The sequence below is a fragment of the Saimiri boliviensis genome, chromosome X, assembly GCF_048565385.1.
Source record: "Saimiri boliviensis isolate mSaiBol1 chromosome X, mSaiBol1.pri, whole genome shotgun sequence".
Classification (NCBI taxonomy): Eukaryota; Metazoa; Chordata; class Mammalia; order Primates; family Cebidae; genus Saimiri; species Saimiri boliviensis.
The window spans coordinates 60,455,599-60,470,528 of record NC_133470.1 but is presented as its reverse complement, the minus strand read 5'-3'; the positions used below and the strand labels follow the sequence as shown (position 1 = coordinate 60,470,528).

General features: G+C 41.6%; 1 protein-coding gene and 1 non-coding gene across 19 annotated transcripts in view; one reads left to right on the top strand and one right to left on the bottom strand.

Moving 5' to 3' along the window:
- Positions 1–14,930, bottom strand: part of TAF1 (TATA-box binding protein associated factor 1) — a 100,923-nt gene that overhangs the window by 51,380 nt on the left and 34,613 nt on the right. For all 18 annotated transcript variants that reach the window (XR_012515620.1, XM_074391613.1, XM_074391618.1 and 15 more), the window contains 7 exons: positions 13,375–13,586; positions 8,362–8,470; positions 6,842–6,940; positions 6,384–6,561; positions 2,455–2,522; positions 697–819; positions 52–144 (listed from right to left, as the gene is read on the bottom strand). Coding sequence is in view for 17 of the 18 variants with exons in the window: in XM_074391613.1 (XP_074247714.1) it covers positions 52–144; positions 697–819; positions 2,455–2,522; positions 6,384–6,561; positions 6,842–6,940; positions 8,362–8,470; positions 13,375–13,586 (882 nt within the window). In the remaining variant the exon portion in view is untranslated. The remainder of the gene's footprint in view (positions 1–51; positions 145–696; positions 820–2,454; positions 2,523–6,383; positions 6,562–6,841; positions 6,941–8,361; positions 8,471–13,374; positions 13,587–14,930) is intronic.
- Positions 8,096–8,202, top strand: LOC120366654 (U6 spliceosomal RNA). The gene has a single exon (XR_005581239.1). It is a non-coding gene; the product is annotated as a U6 spliceosomal RNA (small nuclear RNA).

Here is a 14,930-nt window from a genome sequence, read left to right as displayed (position 1 = left end):
CACAAAGTCACTTGATTGTAAAAAGGCATTTAGATCAAATCACTAACTCACCTTACGTATGGTCTCTAAATCCATTGGACTGACAATCACTTTGTAATAATCTGGAACAAACTTCTTATTAACTGGGTGATGAAATGGCCAAGACTAGTAAACAGAAAGCATGGGAAATTAAATGGAAACCACTCTTAAGAATTTCTCTACCTTTGTTGGGTCACAAATATTCCTGAAAAAAAGCTATGGCCTCTTTTCCCAGAAAAACACAGTCACAACAGGAAACTCATTTGAGAATTCCTGGGGAGGATCACTATAACAATAAAAAATCCAAATAAAAGACAACCAACAGTCGCTAATTATCAAAGTATCATTTGCCTAGAAGCACCTCCAAATCAAAAGCCTTGTATTAGCAAGTATCCTCTCTCTACAGGGCTTTTCAGGAGCATTCTTATACTTAATGTCAACAATAGGAAGCAGAAACCTCCCTACATCCAAAGATTCCTGGCCTCTTTGATTTCAATAATGTACTCTTTTTAAAAAAAGATTATGTACAAATACAGCAAAAAGGTCAATATGTAAAATCACACACCAGTCACAACTGACATAAACCACCCAGACTCCAAAATACATACATATGTAAACCCTATACATCTTTCCTTCCCCCGCACGATCCTCACAATATTTAGCACAGAGACAGCTTACATCTGGAACTGCCATCATTTTCTGGGTGACAATGTTGTCCAGAATGAAAGAAAATGCCACCTGGTCATCATCATCCAGCAAGGGGTTGATAGCTTTCTCTAAACGAGCTAATTTGTCTTCTTTCTGAAATTAAAGCAAAGCCAAGACAGAGATTTCCCTAAGGTGTGATCACCATAGAAAAATTAAGAGTAATTTAAGGTTCAGCTAGCTATGTATTACCCTTGCCCCAAAAAGTGTTAACTTTGAATTATCTACTGAATGACAACAAGTCAAGATAAATGATACTCCAGGCTGGGCACAGTGGCTCACAACTGTAATCCCAGCACTTTGGGAGGCCAAGGCAGGTAGATCACATGAGGCCAGGAGCTCAAGACCAGCCTGGCCAACATGGCAAAACCCCACCTCTACTAAAAATTTAAAAAGTAAGAAATAGCCGGGCGCGGTGGCTCAAGCCTGTAATCCCAGCACTTTGGGAGGCCGAGGCGGCTGGATCATGAGGTCAAGAGATCGAGGCCGTCCTGGTCAACATGGTGAAACCCCGTCTCTACTAAAAATACAAAAAATTAGCTGGGCATGGTGGCGCGTGCCTGTAATCCCAGCTACGCAGGAGGCTGAGGCAGGAGAAATGCCTGAACCCAGGAGGCGGAGGTTGCGGTGAGCCGAGATCGTGCCATTGCACTCCAGCCTGGGTAACAAGAGCGAAACTCCATCTCAAATAAAAAAAAAGAAATAAAAAATACAAACAAATTAGCTGGGCGTGGTTGCACACGCCTGTGGTCCCAGCTACTTGGGAGGCTGAGGCACAAAAATCACTTGAACCCCGGAGGCAGAGGTTACAGTGAGCCAAGATTGCACCACTGCACTCCAGCCCGGGTGACAGAGCAAGACCCTGTCTCAAGAAAAACAACAACAACAAAAAGATATTCAAGTAAAAGGGTCAAAAAAGATGTGTCAACAACTTCTTTAGGTACTCTACATTCTATTCTAGTTCTCCAAAATTTATACATACCGGAGTGTCAATATCATAGCGTGCGCACACGTGCGCGCACGCGCGCACACACACACACACACACACACATACGCACAATCTTTAGCAATTTAGGCTTTAAGATCATGTTGTTTTTGTTATAAAACTATTGCTGAAAACTAAACTAAACATTATTACTGATTAGTGACTTTTGTATAATGGCGACTTAACCCAATAAATTTATTTTAGACTCTAGGAGGAAAGTTTGTATTCCTATTGCTCCAAATCCTCATCAACACTTGGTATTGTCAGTCTTTTTAATTTTAGCCTTTCCAGTGGGTATGTAGTGATATCATGGTTTAAATTTGCATCTCCTCAATAATCAATTAAGTTGAGAATCTTTTCATGTTTACTGGCTAGTTATCCTCTTTTGTTAAATGTCTACTTCTTCCTTCCTAAAACACTGACTAGTCTCTTAGCTACAGCTAACATCCTGGAAAGTCACTTTCCTTTGTCCTTTCTAATGAGTTATGTAGGTGTTGGATCTTAATTCTAACTTAATTAATAGTCAAGATGTCCAGAACAAATAATTTTCTTCTATGGGCCCAGTTTTTTCATCTACAAAAGAGACTGGCCTATGAATTCTAAAGTCCCTTCCAACTTTCACATATACTAAAGATCTGCTATTCCCACATATACTTTTCCTTCTGTTAAATTCCCTACTACTTCCCAAACCCTGATATCCCCCACCTTTAAATTCCACTGCCTTTCTCTCATTCTAAATGTCTTACCTCTTTGAGTTTTTCATCACAGAGATCCAGCATGGATTGAGAGATCTGAGTCAATGAGTGTTTTGGCCCTGTAGAGGAACAGTAAGAGATAAGACCATTAAAAATGGGAGGCAAGGCCAAATGCAGTGGCTCATACCTATAATCCTAGCACTTTGGGAGGCAGAGGCGGGTGGATCACCTGAGGTCAGGAGTTCAAGACCAGCCTGGCCAACATGGTGAAACCCCGTCTCTACTAAAAATACAAAAAAATTAGCCAGGAGTGGTGGTGGGCACCTGTGATCCCAGCTACTCAGGAGAATCACTTGAACCCGGGAGGAGGTGGCTTCAGTGAGCCAAGATCATGCCCCGGCACTCCACATTCCAGCCTGAGCAATAGAGCAAGACTGGGTCTCAAAAAAAAAAAAAAGGGTGGGGGGCAGGGAGGCAAGAGCTGCCAACACTTCTTTATCCTTTTAATGTACTTACTTAAGAACCTAGTATGTTGGCCGGGCGCGGTGGCTCAAGCTTGTAATCCCAGCACTTTGGGAGGCCGAGGCGGGTGGATCACGAGGTCGAGAGATCGAGACCATCCTGGTCAACATGGTGAAACCCCGTCTCTACTAAAAATACAAAAAATTAGCTGGGCATGGTGGCGCGTGCCTGTAATCCCAGCTACTCAGGAGGCTGAGGCAGGAGAATTGCCTGAACCCAGGAGGTGGAGGTTGCGGTGAGCCGAGATCACGCCATTGCACTCCAGCCTGGGTAACAAGAGCGAAACTCCGTCTCAAAAAAAAAAAAAAAAAAAAAAAGAACCTAGTATGTGTCAGGCAGCAGGCTAATTGATGGGTTAGACAGATATACCGGACTTAGGTCCATTTTTCCGTGCCTAAAACATAGCAGGTACACAATACGAATGAATAATTATAACTCTTTCCTTAATTTGTGTGTATATACACACAGTGGTACTACTGCTGCCTTTAATACCTTCAAAATGATACTATGGAAGGGCAACAATAATTTCCCTAAGAATGACTGAAGACACCAATGGAAGACTTGAAATTTTCCCGCACTTAGCATATACAATTTGTGATTTAAATTTTACTGTGTAGAATTTAGTTTGTGGTGTTCTCATAACATCAGGTTAATCTAAAGCCTGTGTTTTTAAAGAATCTTCAATACTGATCCATATCAGAAGCTTCAGAAAATCCTTGAACTATCTGATCTATCGCCTATACTCTCTGCTTATAAATACCCTAATTTAAGCTCATCATAAAGAAGCTAAAGTATTTTCATGTAGCTAGTAATTCCAATTACTTCTTTTACATATCATTTGCTAGATTATATTCCTGTCTATCCTTTTGTGTTAGTGCTCCCCAGAGCCTAAACCTCAGTTCTATTCTCAGTTACTAATAAGTATACTTAATTCAGCATTCACTTGTTTGTTCATTTAACAGATGTTTAATGATTGTGTACAATGTGTTCAATTATGGGAATATAAGGAAAAATAAGACAGACTTCCTGCCTATGAGACTTACTGGTTTCGGCCAGACACAGTGGCTCATGCCTGTAATCCCAACACTTTCTGAGACTGAGCCATGATGGCATGCACCTGTAGTCCCAGCTACTCGGTAGGCTGAGACAGAAGGACTGCTTGAGCCCAAGAAGTCAAGACTGCAATGAGCCAAGATTGCACCACTACACTCCAGCCTGGGTGATAGAGTGAGACCCCCATTTCAAAAAATTTAACAAAAAAAAATAAAACATAGCTGCTGGTCTACTCAAAGAAATGACTTGAAAATAAATTACTATGGCCGGGAGTGGTGGCTCACGCTTGAATCCCAGTACTTTGGGAGGCTGAGGCAGGCGGATTACTTGGGGCCAGGAGTTTGAGACCAGCCTGGCCAACATGGTGAAACCCTAGCTCTATTAAAATTAAAAATTAGTACTTCATTCCTTTTTTCTTTGTATTAGTACTTCATTCCTGTTTTTTTCTTAGTATTAGTACTTCACTCCTGTTTTCCTTTGAGACAGGGTCTCCCTATGTTGTCCAGGATGGAGTGCAGTGGTGCAGTCACGGCTCACTGCAGCCTCACCCTCCCGGGCTCAAGGATTCCTCCCTCCTACCTTAGTGTCTCAAGTAGCTGGGACCACAGGCGCATGCCACCATGCCTGGCTTATTTTTATTTTTTATTTTGTAGAGACAGAGTCTCACTATATTGCCCAGGCTGGTCTCAAACACCTGGGCTCAAGCGATCTTCCTGCCTTGGCCTCCCAAAGTGTTGGGATTATAGGCATAAGCCATTGTGTATATTTCAATAAAGCTGTTTAAATAAAAGGTTGTTTCTGAAATGTGGCCAGTGGATCCAGCAATTAGAATGTAGCTAGTACTTCAGCCAAAGACAAGTACAGGGGTGTGAGGCATAAATGGTAAGTGAAAAAGTGGAGAAGGGTATATTGAGCATGCTAGTTAAGAGTAGAGGCTCCTTCTTAGAGAACCACAGGAAAAAACTAAACAGAATTAATAAAATTTTTAAAAAAAGAGTACAGGAGAATTGCTTGAACCCAGGGGGCGAAAGTTGTAGTGGGCCAAGATCGCACCACTGCACTCCTCCAGCCTGGGCAACAGAGTGAGACTCTGTCTCAAAAAAGAAAATCGGCCGGGCATGGTGGCTCAATCCCAACACTTTGGGAGACCAAGGTGGGCAGATCACCTGAGGTCGAGTTCCAGACCAGCCTGGCCAATATAGCAAAACCTCATTTCTACTAAAAATACAAAAATTAGCTGGGCATGGTAGCAGGCACCTATAATCGCAGCTACTCAGAAGGCAGAGGCAGGAGAATCGCTTGAACCCAGGAGGCAGAGATTGCAGTGAGCCAAGATTGTACCACTGCACTTCAGCCTGGGCAACACAGACAGACTACATCTCCAAAAAAAAAAAAGATCACAGATGTAGGTTAGAAGTGCCCCAAAGGTAAAGTCAACTTCCTTTTTTTTCATGTATGTGCAGGACGTGCAGATTTGTTAAATAGGTAAATGTGTGCCATGGTGGTTTACTGTACACATCAACCCATCAGCTCATCTTTCTCATTAAAAAAAAAATTTTTTTAAGCTATTTAAACACTACAGACCTGTATGTTCATCTGGAAAATGAGGATTATAAGAGTACTCATTTTAAAGATTTCTTATGGTGAAATTTAAAAAATGTGGCTGGACCAAGTGGCTCATGTCTGTAATCCCAGCACTTTGGGAGGCCAAGGTAGACAGATCACTTGAGTTCAGGAGTTTGAGACGAGCCTGGGCAACATGGTGAAACCAACACTTTGGGAGGCCAAGGCAGGCAGACCACTTGAGGCCTAGAGTTCACGACCAGCCTGGGCAACATGGCGAAACCCCATCTCTAACAAAAAAATATAAAAATTAGCAGGGCATCGTGGCAACAGCCTGTAGTCCCAGCTACTCGGGAGGCTACTGGGCAATAGGAGTGAAACCTTGTCTCACAAGGAAAAAAAAAAGATACACAAACAGATTTCTTCCTCTTTTGTCTTCTCAGCTTTTGAGTGCCTCTAACATTTGTAGATCAAAGATTCAGACACTGCGAATACAGTCACAAGTGCATACTCTACACAGGTTCCATCCACACTGAATGTCTCTCTCTTCTAACCTAGGCTCACCCACCTCTTCCACTACTTTCCATGCAACTGTTTCATTGCAATGGACAGACTCCAAATTCTCCAGAAGATATAAGAACTAAAAACAGTGGGAATAAAAAGAAGTGATATTTATTAAATGACTGAAAATGTGTATTATCTGATTTTCATACCCACAAATGAATGCACAAATGCACTGTAGTCCTCTCAGTCCGATCCAGTCTGAATTTAGGGCCAGTAAGGAATAAATAAGGATCTGAACAGTGAGTGACCTTTGCAGTCATGAGACATGTGATTCTTACCATTGTAGGTTGCACTATTTTTCACAATTAGCTCCAGATGCTCTCTGAACTCTTCCCGAGATGGGTAGAGGCGTTTACGCACATTTTCACGAAGTGTTTGCAGGTCCATTGGCCGAGTGATGATTTTGTAGTAGTCCTTTACAACCTTTGCATTAACTGGAGTGTGGAAAGGATATGTCTGCAAACAAGAGCCAGAACCATACATCAGCAAAGAACACTTGCCAGAGCCAATTCCTGAAGACTCACACATCTTAACCTGTCTATCAACTCTGAAAGGAATCTTTCTAGATGGAGTAGATCGGTTTCCTCTATTAAACTGCTTAAAAAAAAATAAAAAACTACATTCCCCAAAATTTGAGGTGCCTAGACCTATAGATTACTGCCCTCTACTGGAAATCACAGACAGAACAAAGGATCTTAAACATCCATACTACAGATAATCAATGCAATGAACTCACATTTGGAAGATCTCTCATGTCATTGATGATGGACTCCAAGATGGATGATAGCGTCACCATAGGGTCTGTGCGGCGCCGATGGATGGACTTATGAGGTCTCTAAGGAGAAACGAGAAATCAGAATGCCTCCTCAGACCAAAAAAAAATCCACATTCTGTCTGGGCACAGTAGCTCACGCCTGTAATCCCAGCACTTTGGGAGGCCAAGGCAGGCAGACCACTTGAGGCCAGGAGTTCAAGACCATCCTGGGCAACATAGAGAAGCCCTATCTCCACTAAAAATACAAAAATTAGCCAGGTGTGGTGGCATGTGCCTGTAATCCAAGCTACTCAGGAGGCAGAGGTAGGAGGATCACTTGAACCTGGGAGGCAGAGACTGCAGTGAGCTAAGATCACACCATTGCACTCCAGCCTGGGTGACAGAGCAAGACACTGTCTCAAAACAAAACCAAAACCAAAAAAAACCCCACAAAATCAGCCAAGCACAGTGGCTCACACCTGTAATCCCAGCACTTTGGGAGGCCAAGGCAAGTGGACTACCTGAGGTCAGGAGTTCAAGACCAGCATGGTCAACATGGCAAATCCTCATCTCTAATAAAAATATAAAAATCCCAGCACTTTGGGAGGCCGAGGCGGGTGGATCACGAGGTCGAGAGATCGAGACCATCCTGGTCAACATGGTGAAACCCCGTCTCTGCTAAAAATACAAAAAAATTAGCTGGGCATGGTGGCGCGTGCCTGTAATCCCAGCTACTCAGGAGGCTGAGGCAGGAGAATTGCCTGAACCCAGGAGGCGGAGGTTGCGGTGAGCCGAGATCGTGCCATTGCACTCCAGCCTGGGTAACAAGAGTGAAACTCTGTCTCAAAAAAAAAAAAAAAATATATATATATATATATATATATATAAAAATTAGCAAGGTGCAGTGGCTCATGCCTGTAAACCTAGCACTTCGGGAGGCAGAGGTGGGTGGATGACTTGAGGTCAGGAGTTTGAAAACATCTTGGCCAACATGGTGAAACCCCGTCTTCAAAAAAAAAAAAAAAAAAAAAAAAAATACAAAAATTAGCTGGGCGTGGTAGTGCGCGCCTGTAATCCCAGCTGCAGAAGAATTGCTTGAACTTGGGAGATGGAGGCTGCAGTGAGCCAAGATCACGCCACTGCACTCCAACCTGGGTGGAGTGAGATTCCACCTCAAAAAAAAAAAAAATCCACATTCTCTAACTAGACAAACATGTTTTAGAAATCTTACAGTAAGTGCTCACTTCAGCAGCACATATACTAAAATTGGACCGATACAGAGAAGATTAGCATGGCCCCTGTGCAAGGATGACACACAAATTCGTGAAGCATAAAAAGAAAAAAAATTCAGGAAAAAAAAAAGAAATCTTACAATGAACAGTACCCAATAATTCTCAGGGCAAGGCAAATGGAGAATCTAAGGCTGTCAGAGCCAAGGCATATACGGCCAGAGGAATCAATGAGAACCCACTTAATCAGAAAGAAGCAACCCCCAGACTCACATTCAAATAGTCACAATGAACAGTGGTTCCAACTCGCCGTTTTTTCTTTGGAGGAAGCTGCTGTTTAGGAAACTTAAGAACCAGAGATTTTCTTCGAACCTCATCCGCACTGCAATCAAAACACTTTCATAAGATGCAGCCCCGATTTCTAGTCCCCAGGAAAAAAAAGCAACTATAATACAAAAAGTCCAAGGTACCTAAGAACAAGCCTAGGGAGGAAAATGCCAAACCAAAGGCCAGACATCCACCTTCTAAGGCTCAGATCAGGCAAGCCTTCATAGGCTCTCCAAATAACTAACTAACTAAATCACAACTTTACCTCAGTTTCCTATTAGGAAGATAAGGAAACCAGGCTAAAGAATTTTAAGAACCGAGTTCCAACATTCTTTTTTTTTTTTTTTTTTTTTTGAAATGTAGTTTCACTCGTTACCCAGGCTGGAGTGCAATGGCGCAAGCTCAGCTCACTGAAACCTCCACCTCCCAGGTTCAAGTGATTCTCCTGCCTCAGCCTCCCAAGAAGCTGAGATTACAGGTGCCTGCCACGACACCTGGTTAATTTTTGTATTCTTAGTAGAGACGGGTTTCACCATGTTGATCAGGCTGGTCTCAAAATCCTGAGCTCAGATGATCCACCCGCCTTGGCCTCCCAAGTGCTGGGATTACAGGTGTGAGCCACCATGCCCAGCCCCAACATTCTATCTTAAAGGTTAAAAGGCTAGTATACCTAACTCATTCAGAATGGAAACAAGAAATTAAAAACTGGTTTGAAAAAAAACAAAACAAACTAGTTTGGGCTTCCCTCAATCATTAAAGCTTATTCACTTTCTCTTACACTATAAGGGATCAAGGTATCACATGTTCCTCTTCTTCATTTTTAAAATTTTAAAACTGTTTTTTTAGTAATACAAACAGGGTCTCACTATACTGCCTAGGCTAGTCTCAAACTCGAGCTCAAGTGATCCTCCCACCTCAGCCTCCCAAAGTCCTGGGATTATAAGCATGAGCCACCATTCCCAGCCTATCTCCCTCTTTTAATGTGCTTCAAAAAACAATGACTATTTCAGATATTAATAATGAAATCAACAAGGATGGGGGCTGGCTGTGGTGGCTCATGTCTATAATTTCACTTTGGGAGGCCAAGGTGGACGGATTGCCTGAGCTCAGGAGTTTGAGACTAGCCTGACCAACATGGCAAAACCCCATCTCTACTAAAAATACAAAAATTAGCCAGGTGTGGTAGCACACGCCTGTAGCCCCAGCTACTCGAAAGGCTGAGACAAGAGAATCACTTGAATCCAGGAGGCAGAGGTTTGCAGTCAGCTGAGATTGCACCACTGCACTCCATCCTGGGCAACAGAGCAAGATTCTGTCTCAAAAAATAAATTAACAAGGATGGGAAAAAGAACCCAAAAGTGAATACAAATAGAAATAAATGACTCTAACTGTATCAAATTGATTTCTTAAATTACACACACAAAAAAAATTGATTCAGTATGTTTGAGATATAATATCCTAACTATACCACAGTGATATATAGTCTAAGAAAAACAAACTACAAAAAACATCTTGAACCTACTTTATAGGTTTGTTGTTGGTAATGGTATTATTATAGTAATTCTGAAACTATTTTGTACATGTAATAGGATAAAGCAAATTTCTCAATATATTGATTTCTAAGTAATTATATAGAGAAACTAAGTTATTTCTTGAGAATGGATACAAATATGAAATGAGGGAAGATGAGAAAAAAAATCTATAGACATAACCTAAATTGGAGATAACAGTATAAAGTTGTCATTTAAAATATATGTATACGGGCCAGGGGAGGTGACTCATACCTATAATCCCAGCACTCTGGGAGGCCAAAGCGGGGGATCACCTAAGGTTGGGAGTTTGAGCCCACCCTGACCAACATGGAGAAACCCCCATCTCTACTAAAAATACAAAATTAGCCAGGCATAGTGGCGCATGCCTGTAATCCAAGCTACTCTGGAGGCTGAGGCAGGAGAATCACTTGAAATCGGGAGGCGGAGGTTGCGGTGAGCCACAATCATGCCATTGCACTCCAGCCTGGGCAACAAGAGTAAAACTCCGTCTCAAAAAAAAAAAACTGTGGGGGGGGGTGTGTGTGGAGTGTGGAGTGTGGGGTGTGTGGGTGTGTGTGTGTGTGTGTGTGTGTGTGTGTGTGTGTGTGTGTTTCCCAGTTCTGTCCAAAAAAGAGTCCTGAAGCAAAGACATCTCAATGGTAATGAACATATCTAACACCTAGATCTTGGTTTCTAAATAGCATTCCCCAATAAAAGGAATCTGGAGGGCACAGTGGCTCACATCTGTAATCCCAGCACTTTAGGAGGCTGAGGCAGGCAGATCACTTGAGGTCAGGAGTTCAAGATCAGCCTGGCCACCATGGTGAAACCTTATCTCTATTAAAAATAAAAACATTAGCTGGGCAAGCTGGTTACTTGGGAGGCTGAGGCAGAATTGCTTGAACCTGGGACGCGAGGGTTACAGTGAGCTGAGATTGTGCCATATTCTAGCCTGGGAGACAGAATTAGACTCCATCTCAAAAAGAAAAAGGAACCTGGGCTCTTGGAGAAATGGCTGACTCTAGGTATAGGACAAGAAAAGATCAAAGAGAGCCTTTAATGTCTTGTGCCAGAAGGCTGGGCGCGGTGCCTCATGCCTATAATCCCAGCACTTTGGGAGGCCGAGGCAGGCAGATCACCTGAGGTCAGGAGTTCGAGACCAGCCTAGTCAATATGGTAAAACCCCATCTCAACTAAAAATACAAAAATTAGTTAGGTGTGGTGGTACATGTCTGAAATCCCAGCTACTCGGGAGGCTGAGGCAGGAGAATCGCTTGAACCCGGGAGGTGGAGGTTGTGGTGAACCGAGATTGCGCCACTGAACTCCACTCTGGGGAACAGAGCAACACTCCATCTCAAGAGAAGGGGGAAAAATATCTTGTGCCAGAAAGCAGAAAGTTCTCAAATATTTCCAAGGTCATTAAAAAAAAACACACACAGGATCTGGCTTGAGGGAGTCAAATCTGGGACACTCTATGAGCATCAAAATTCATTATGCGAAGAATTATACAACATTGAATTTACAAAGGTTAACAATTTCAGACTCCATAGTAATACTTAAAAAGGGAGTAGAAAGCTCTTTTTTATAGAAAAATGTTAACCACTGTAGAAGAAATGCTAGAATTAGAAAAATTACCATTTTGGAACCCCCATTGAAATAACTGAATTGAGGCAATGGTCATCAACTGATGCTAACAAAAATGGTCAAGGCAACAGGATATTCACCAACATGTTAATTACAAAGAAAAAGCATACTTTTTTACAGGATCTGAGAATTTACCACTTTAACAAGATGATCAAAACAGTGACATTATGTGCTTGCTGATATGGTATAATAAGTATATCACCTAAATACGACATTAAATGTCTTGCCAACAATATTTAATTGGAATCTAATCAATGAGAGAACAATCAGACAAATCCAGAATGTGGAATATTTTGAGACAATTGGCCTGGAATCTTCAAAAAAATTCAATGTCATGAAAAACATAATGGGGCTGGGTGCAGTGGCTAATACCTGTAGTTCCAGCACTTCGGGAAGCTGAGGCAGGAAGATTGCTTGAGCCCAGGAGTTTGAGACCAGCCTGGGCAATATGGCAAAATCCTGTCTCTACAAAAAATACAAAAATTAGGCAGGTGTGGTAGTGCATGCATGTAGTCCCAACTACTCCAGATGCTGAGGTAAGAGAATGACTTAAGCTTGGGAGGCGGAGGTTGCAGTGAGCTGAGATCATGCCCCTGTACTCCAGCCTGGGTAACAGAACCAGATCCTATCTTAAAAAAGAAAAGAAAAGAAAAACATAAAACATAGGGGGAACATTCTAGATTAAGAGTGAATCAAAATATATTTAACATTTGCACTGGGATTGAATCCAGAACTGGAGAAAAAAGCAATAAAGGACACTGAGACAACTAGGGAAGACTGAATGAGATCTGAATATTATATATTATTAACGTTAACTTTCTTGGGAATGAAATATGATGGCTCCAACTTACTTCCAAATGATTCAGGGGGAAAAAAAAGTTTTAGATATATAAAAATGAAGCAAATGTAGCAAAATGTTAACAATTTGTGAATATTGAAGAATTATATACTATAGTCTTTCAACTTTTCTGTATGTTTGCCATTTTCAAACTATAAAAGTTAGGGGAAAGAACTTTACAACTTCTCCATTTTAATATCTATTAAACTCTCTGAGAATAAGACTTAAGTATAAGCACAGTTTATATGTCTCTTCCATCTTTTGGTCCCTTATTAGAACACTACAAGGCTGGGCGCGGTGGCTCACGTCTCTAATCCCAGCACTCTGGGAGGCCAAGGCAGGCGGATCACTTGAGGTAAGGAGTTCTAGTCCAGCCTGGCCAACAGGTGAAACCTCGTCTCTACAAAAATACAAAAATTAGCTGGGAATGGTGGCAGGCGTCTATAATCCCAACCATTTGGGAGGCTGAGGCACAAGAATCGCTTGAACCCAGGAGGCAGAGGTGGCAGTGCACTCTAGCCTGGGTGGCAGAACAAGACTTTGTCTTAAAAAAACACTACGAGATTAGGGACCTTGCAAATATTATAAGCATCTAGAAGTAGAAGAGGAAATTAACATCTACTGAGTATCTACTATATGTCAGGCACTGTACTATATGCTTTGTAGTCTGTCTCATTTTCTCTTAACTACCCTGGTAAGGGTGGTTTTATTTTGTAACTAAGGAAACAGACTCAGAAGTTAGGCAGCATGCCCCAAAACAAGTGGTACAACCTAACGAGTGCTATAATTTCATTACTGGCAACAATTACTGAGGAAAAGCCATCAAAATTCCAGTTCCTTCAGTTCCATATCAGAGAACGTATCACATCCACCCCTGCCAGCCACCAATACAACCAACCTCAAATAAATCTGTCCCACAGCACCTCCTGCCTGCTATCTCTTACCTCTCAATTAGCTGTTTCCCCAAGACAATTTTGGTTCCTTCAACTTTGATAAGTTCTTCATTATCATTATGAATGACTGTCTTTTCCAACTCTTCCTCCTGCTCTTCTGTCATGGCAACAGGGTTGGAAGGTGGCGCATTTGTTTGATAATAAAGGGGGCAGAATTTGTTAGTCCTCATGTGTCCAATGGCACCACATGCCCCACATTTCAGCTGCAAAAGGAAAAGTACCAAACATGTCAGAGGTAAGCAGGCTAAAACACGTATCAGAGATAAGCAGATAAGAAATACAGTCGTCCCTCAGTATATGCAGGGGACTAGTTCCAGGACCCCCAAGTATAACAAAATCCACACATAGTGAAACCCATATATACAAAAAACCAGCCCTCCATATACACAGGCTTCACATACCACGATCCACACATAAGTGGACCCATGCAGTTCTAATCCATGTTGTTCAAAGATCAACTGTATATACAACATAGGGAAAAAACAAAGTCAGCTTCAGAACTTTTGCTCCAATAGAATTGTTATGCACTGATCAATCAGAAGCCACTAGAAAAACACCGCATGTACAGAAACAACACATGGAAAAAAAAATGAAATCCAGAGACTAAACATTGCTTTAAATATCAGGTAAGGTGAGAAAAAAAAAAAAAAAAGATTCCCACTCCCAATTTAAGTTGTAAACTATGAAAATATTAAATATGCAGGAGAAAAGCTGATGGAAGCCCCAATGTCTACATTCAGAAGCGTAATCAGCCTGCAAGGTATATTCCCATTCTCTATTCAAAACAAGAAAAAGGTTTGATAACACCAAGTCTCCATCTCAGTTTTGCAAATGAGTAGCTCTGGTATCCTAGACCTTAGTTTCATCTGTAAAACGGAACCAATACTGTATCACACTTATCTAATGCCACATACAAGAAAGGAACATTAAAATACTTAATGACCTCAGTACGCATTAAGAACTCTGCATTTGTTGAATATTTTATAGTTTACAAAGTGCTTCCCTTGAATTATATCATTTAATACACCACCACTGTGGATATATTTTATATTAGAGAAAACAAGCTCAGAGAAGGTCACAGACCTATTAAATAAATTCAGATCTTCCATTTCTAAGTTCACGGCTCTTTCCACTATACCGCAACTACCTCATCTTATGATGCTAGTACAATCACAGTAGTATCTGTAATCCTACTAAGTTATGGAAAAATTATGTTTTATTTTTGTTGCTTCTTTTAATATGTGCAATATTTTAAAGATACATATTTAAAAATATATACAATGTATACACACAGGCAAGAGACATGAAAGTACATGTTAAAAAACCTGCCAAACCTGGGCCAAGAGTGGTGGCTCATGCGTGTAATCCCAACACTTTGGGAGGCCAAAGTGGGAGGATAACTTGAAGCCAGGAGTTCAAGACCAGCCTGGCCAACATAGTAAAACCCACCCTCTCTTTACTAAAAATACAAAAAATTGCCGGGCGCTGTGGCTCACGCCTGTAATCCCAGCTCTTAGGGAGGCAGAGGCGGGAGGATAGCTTGAGCC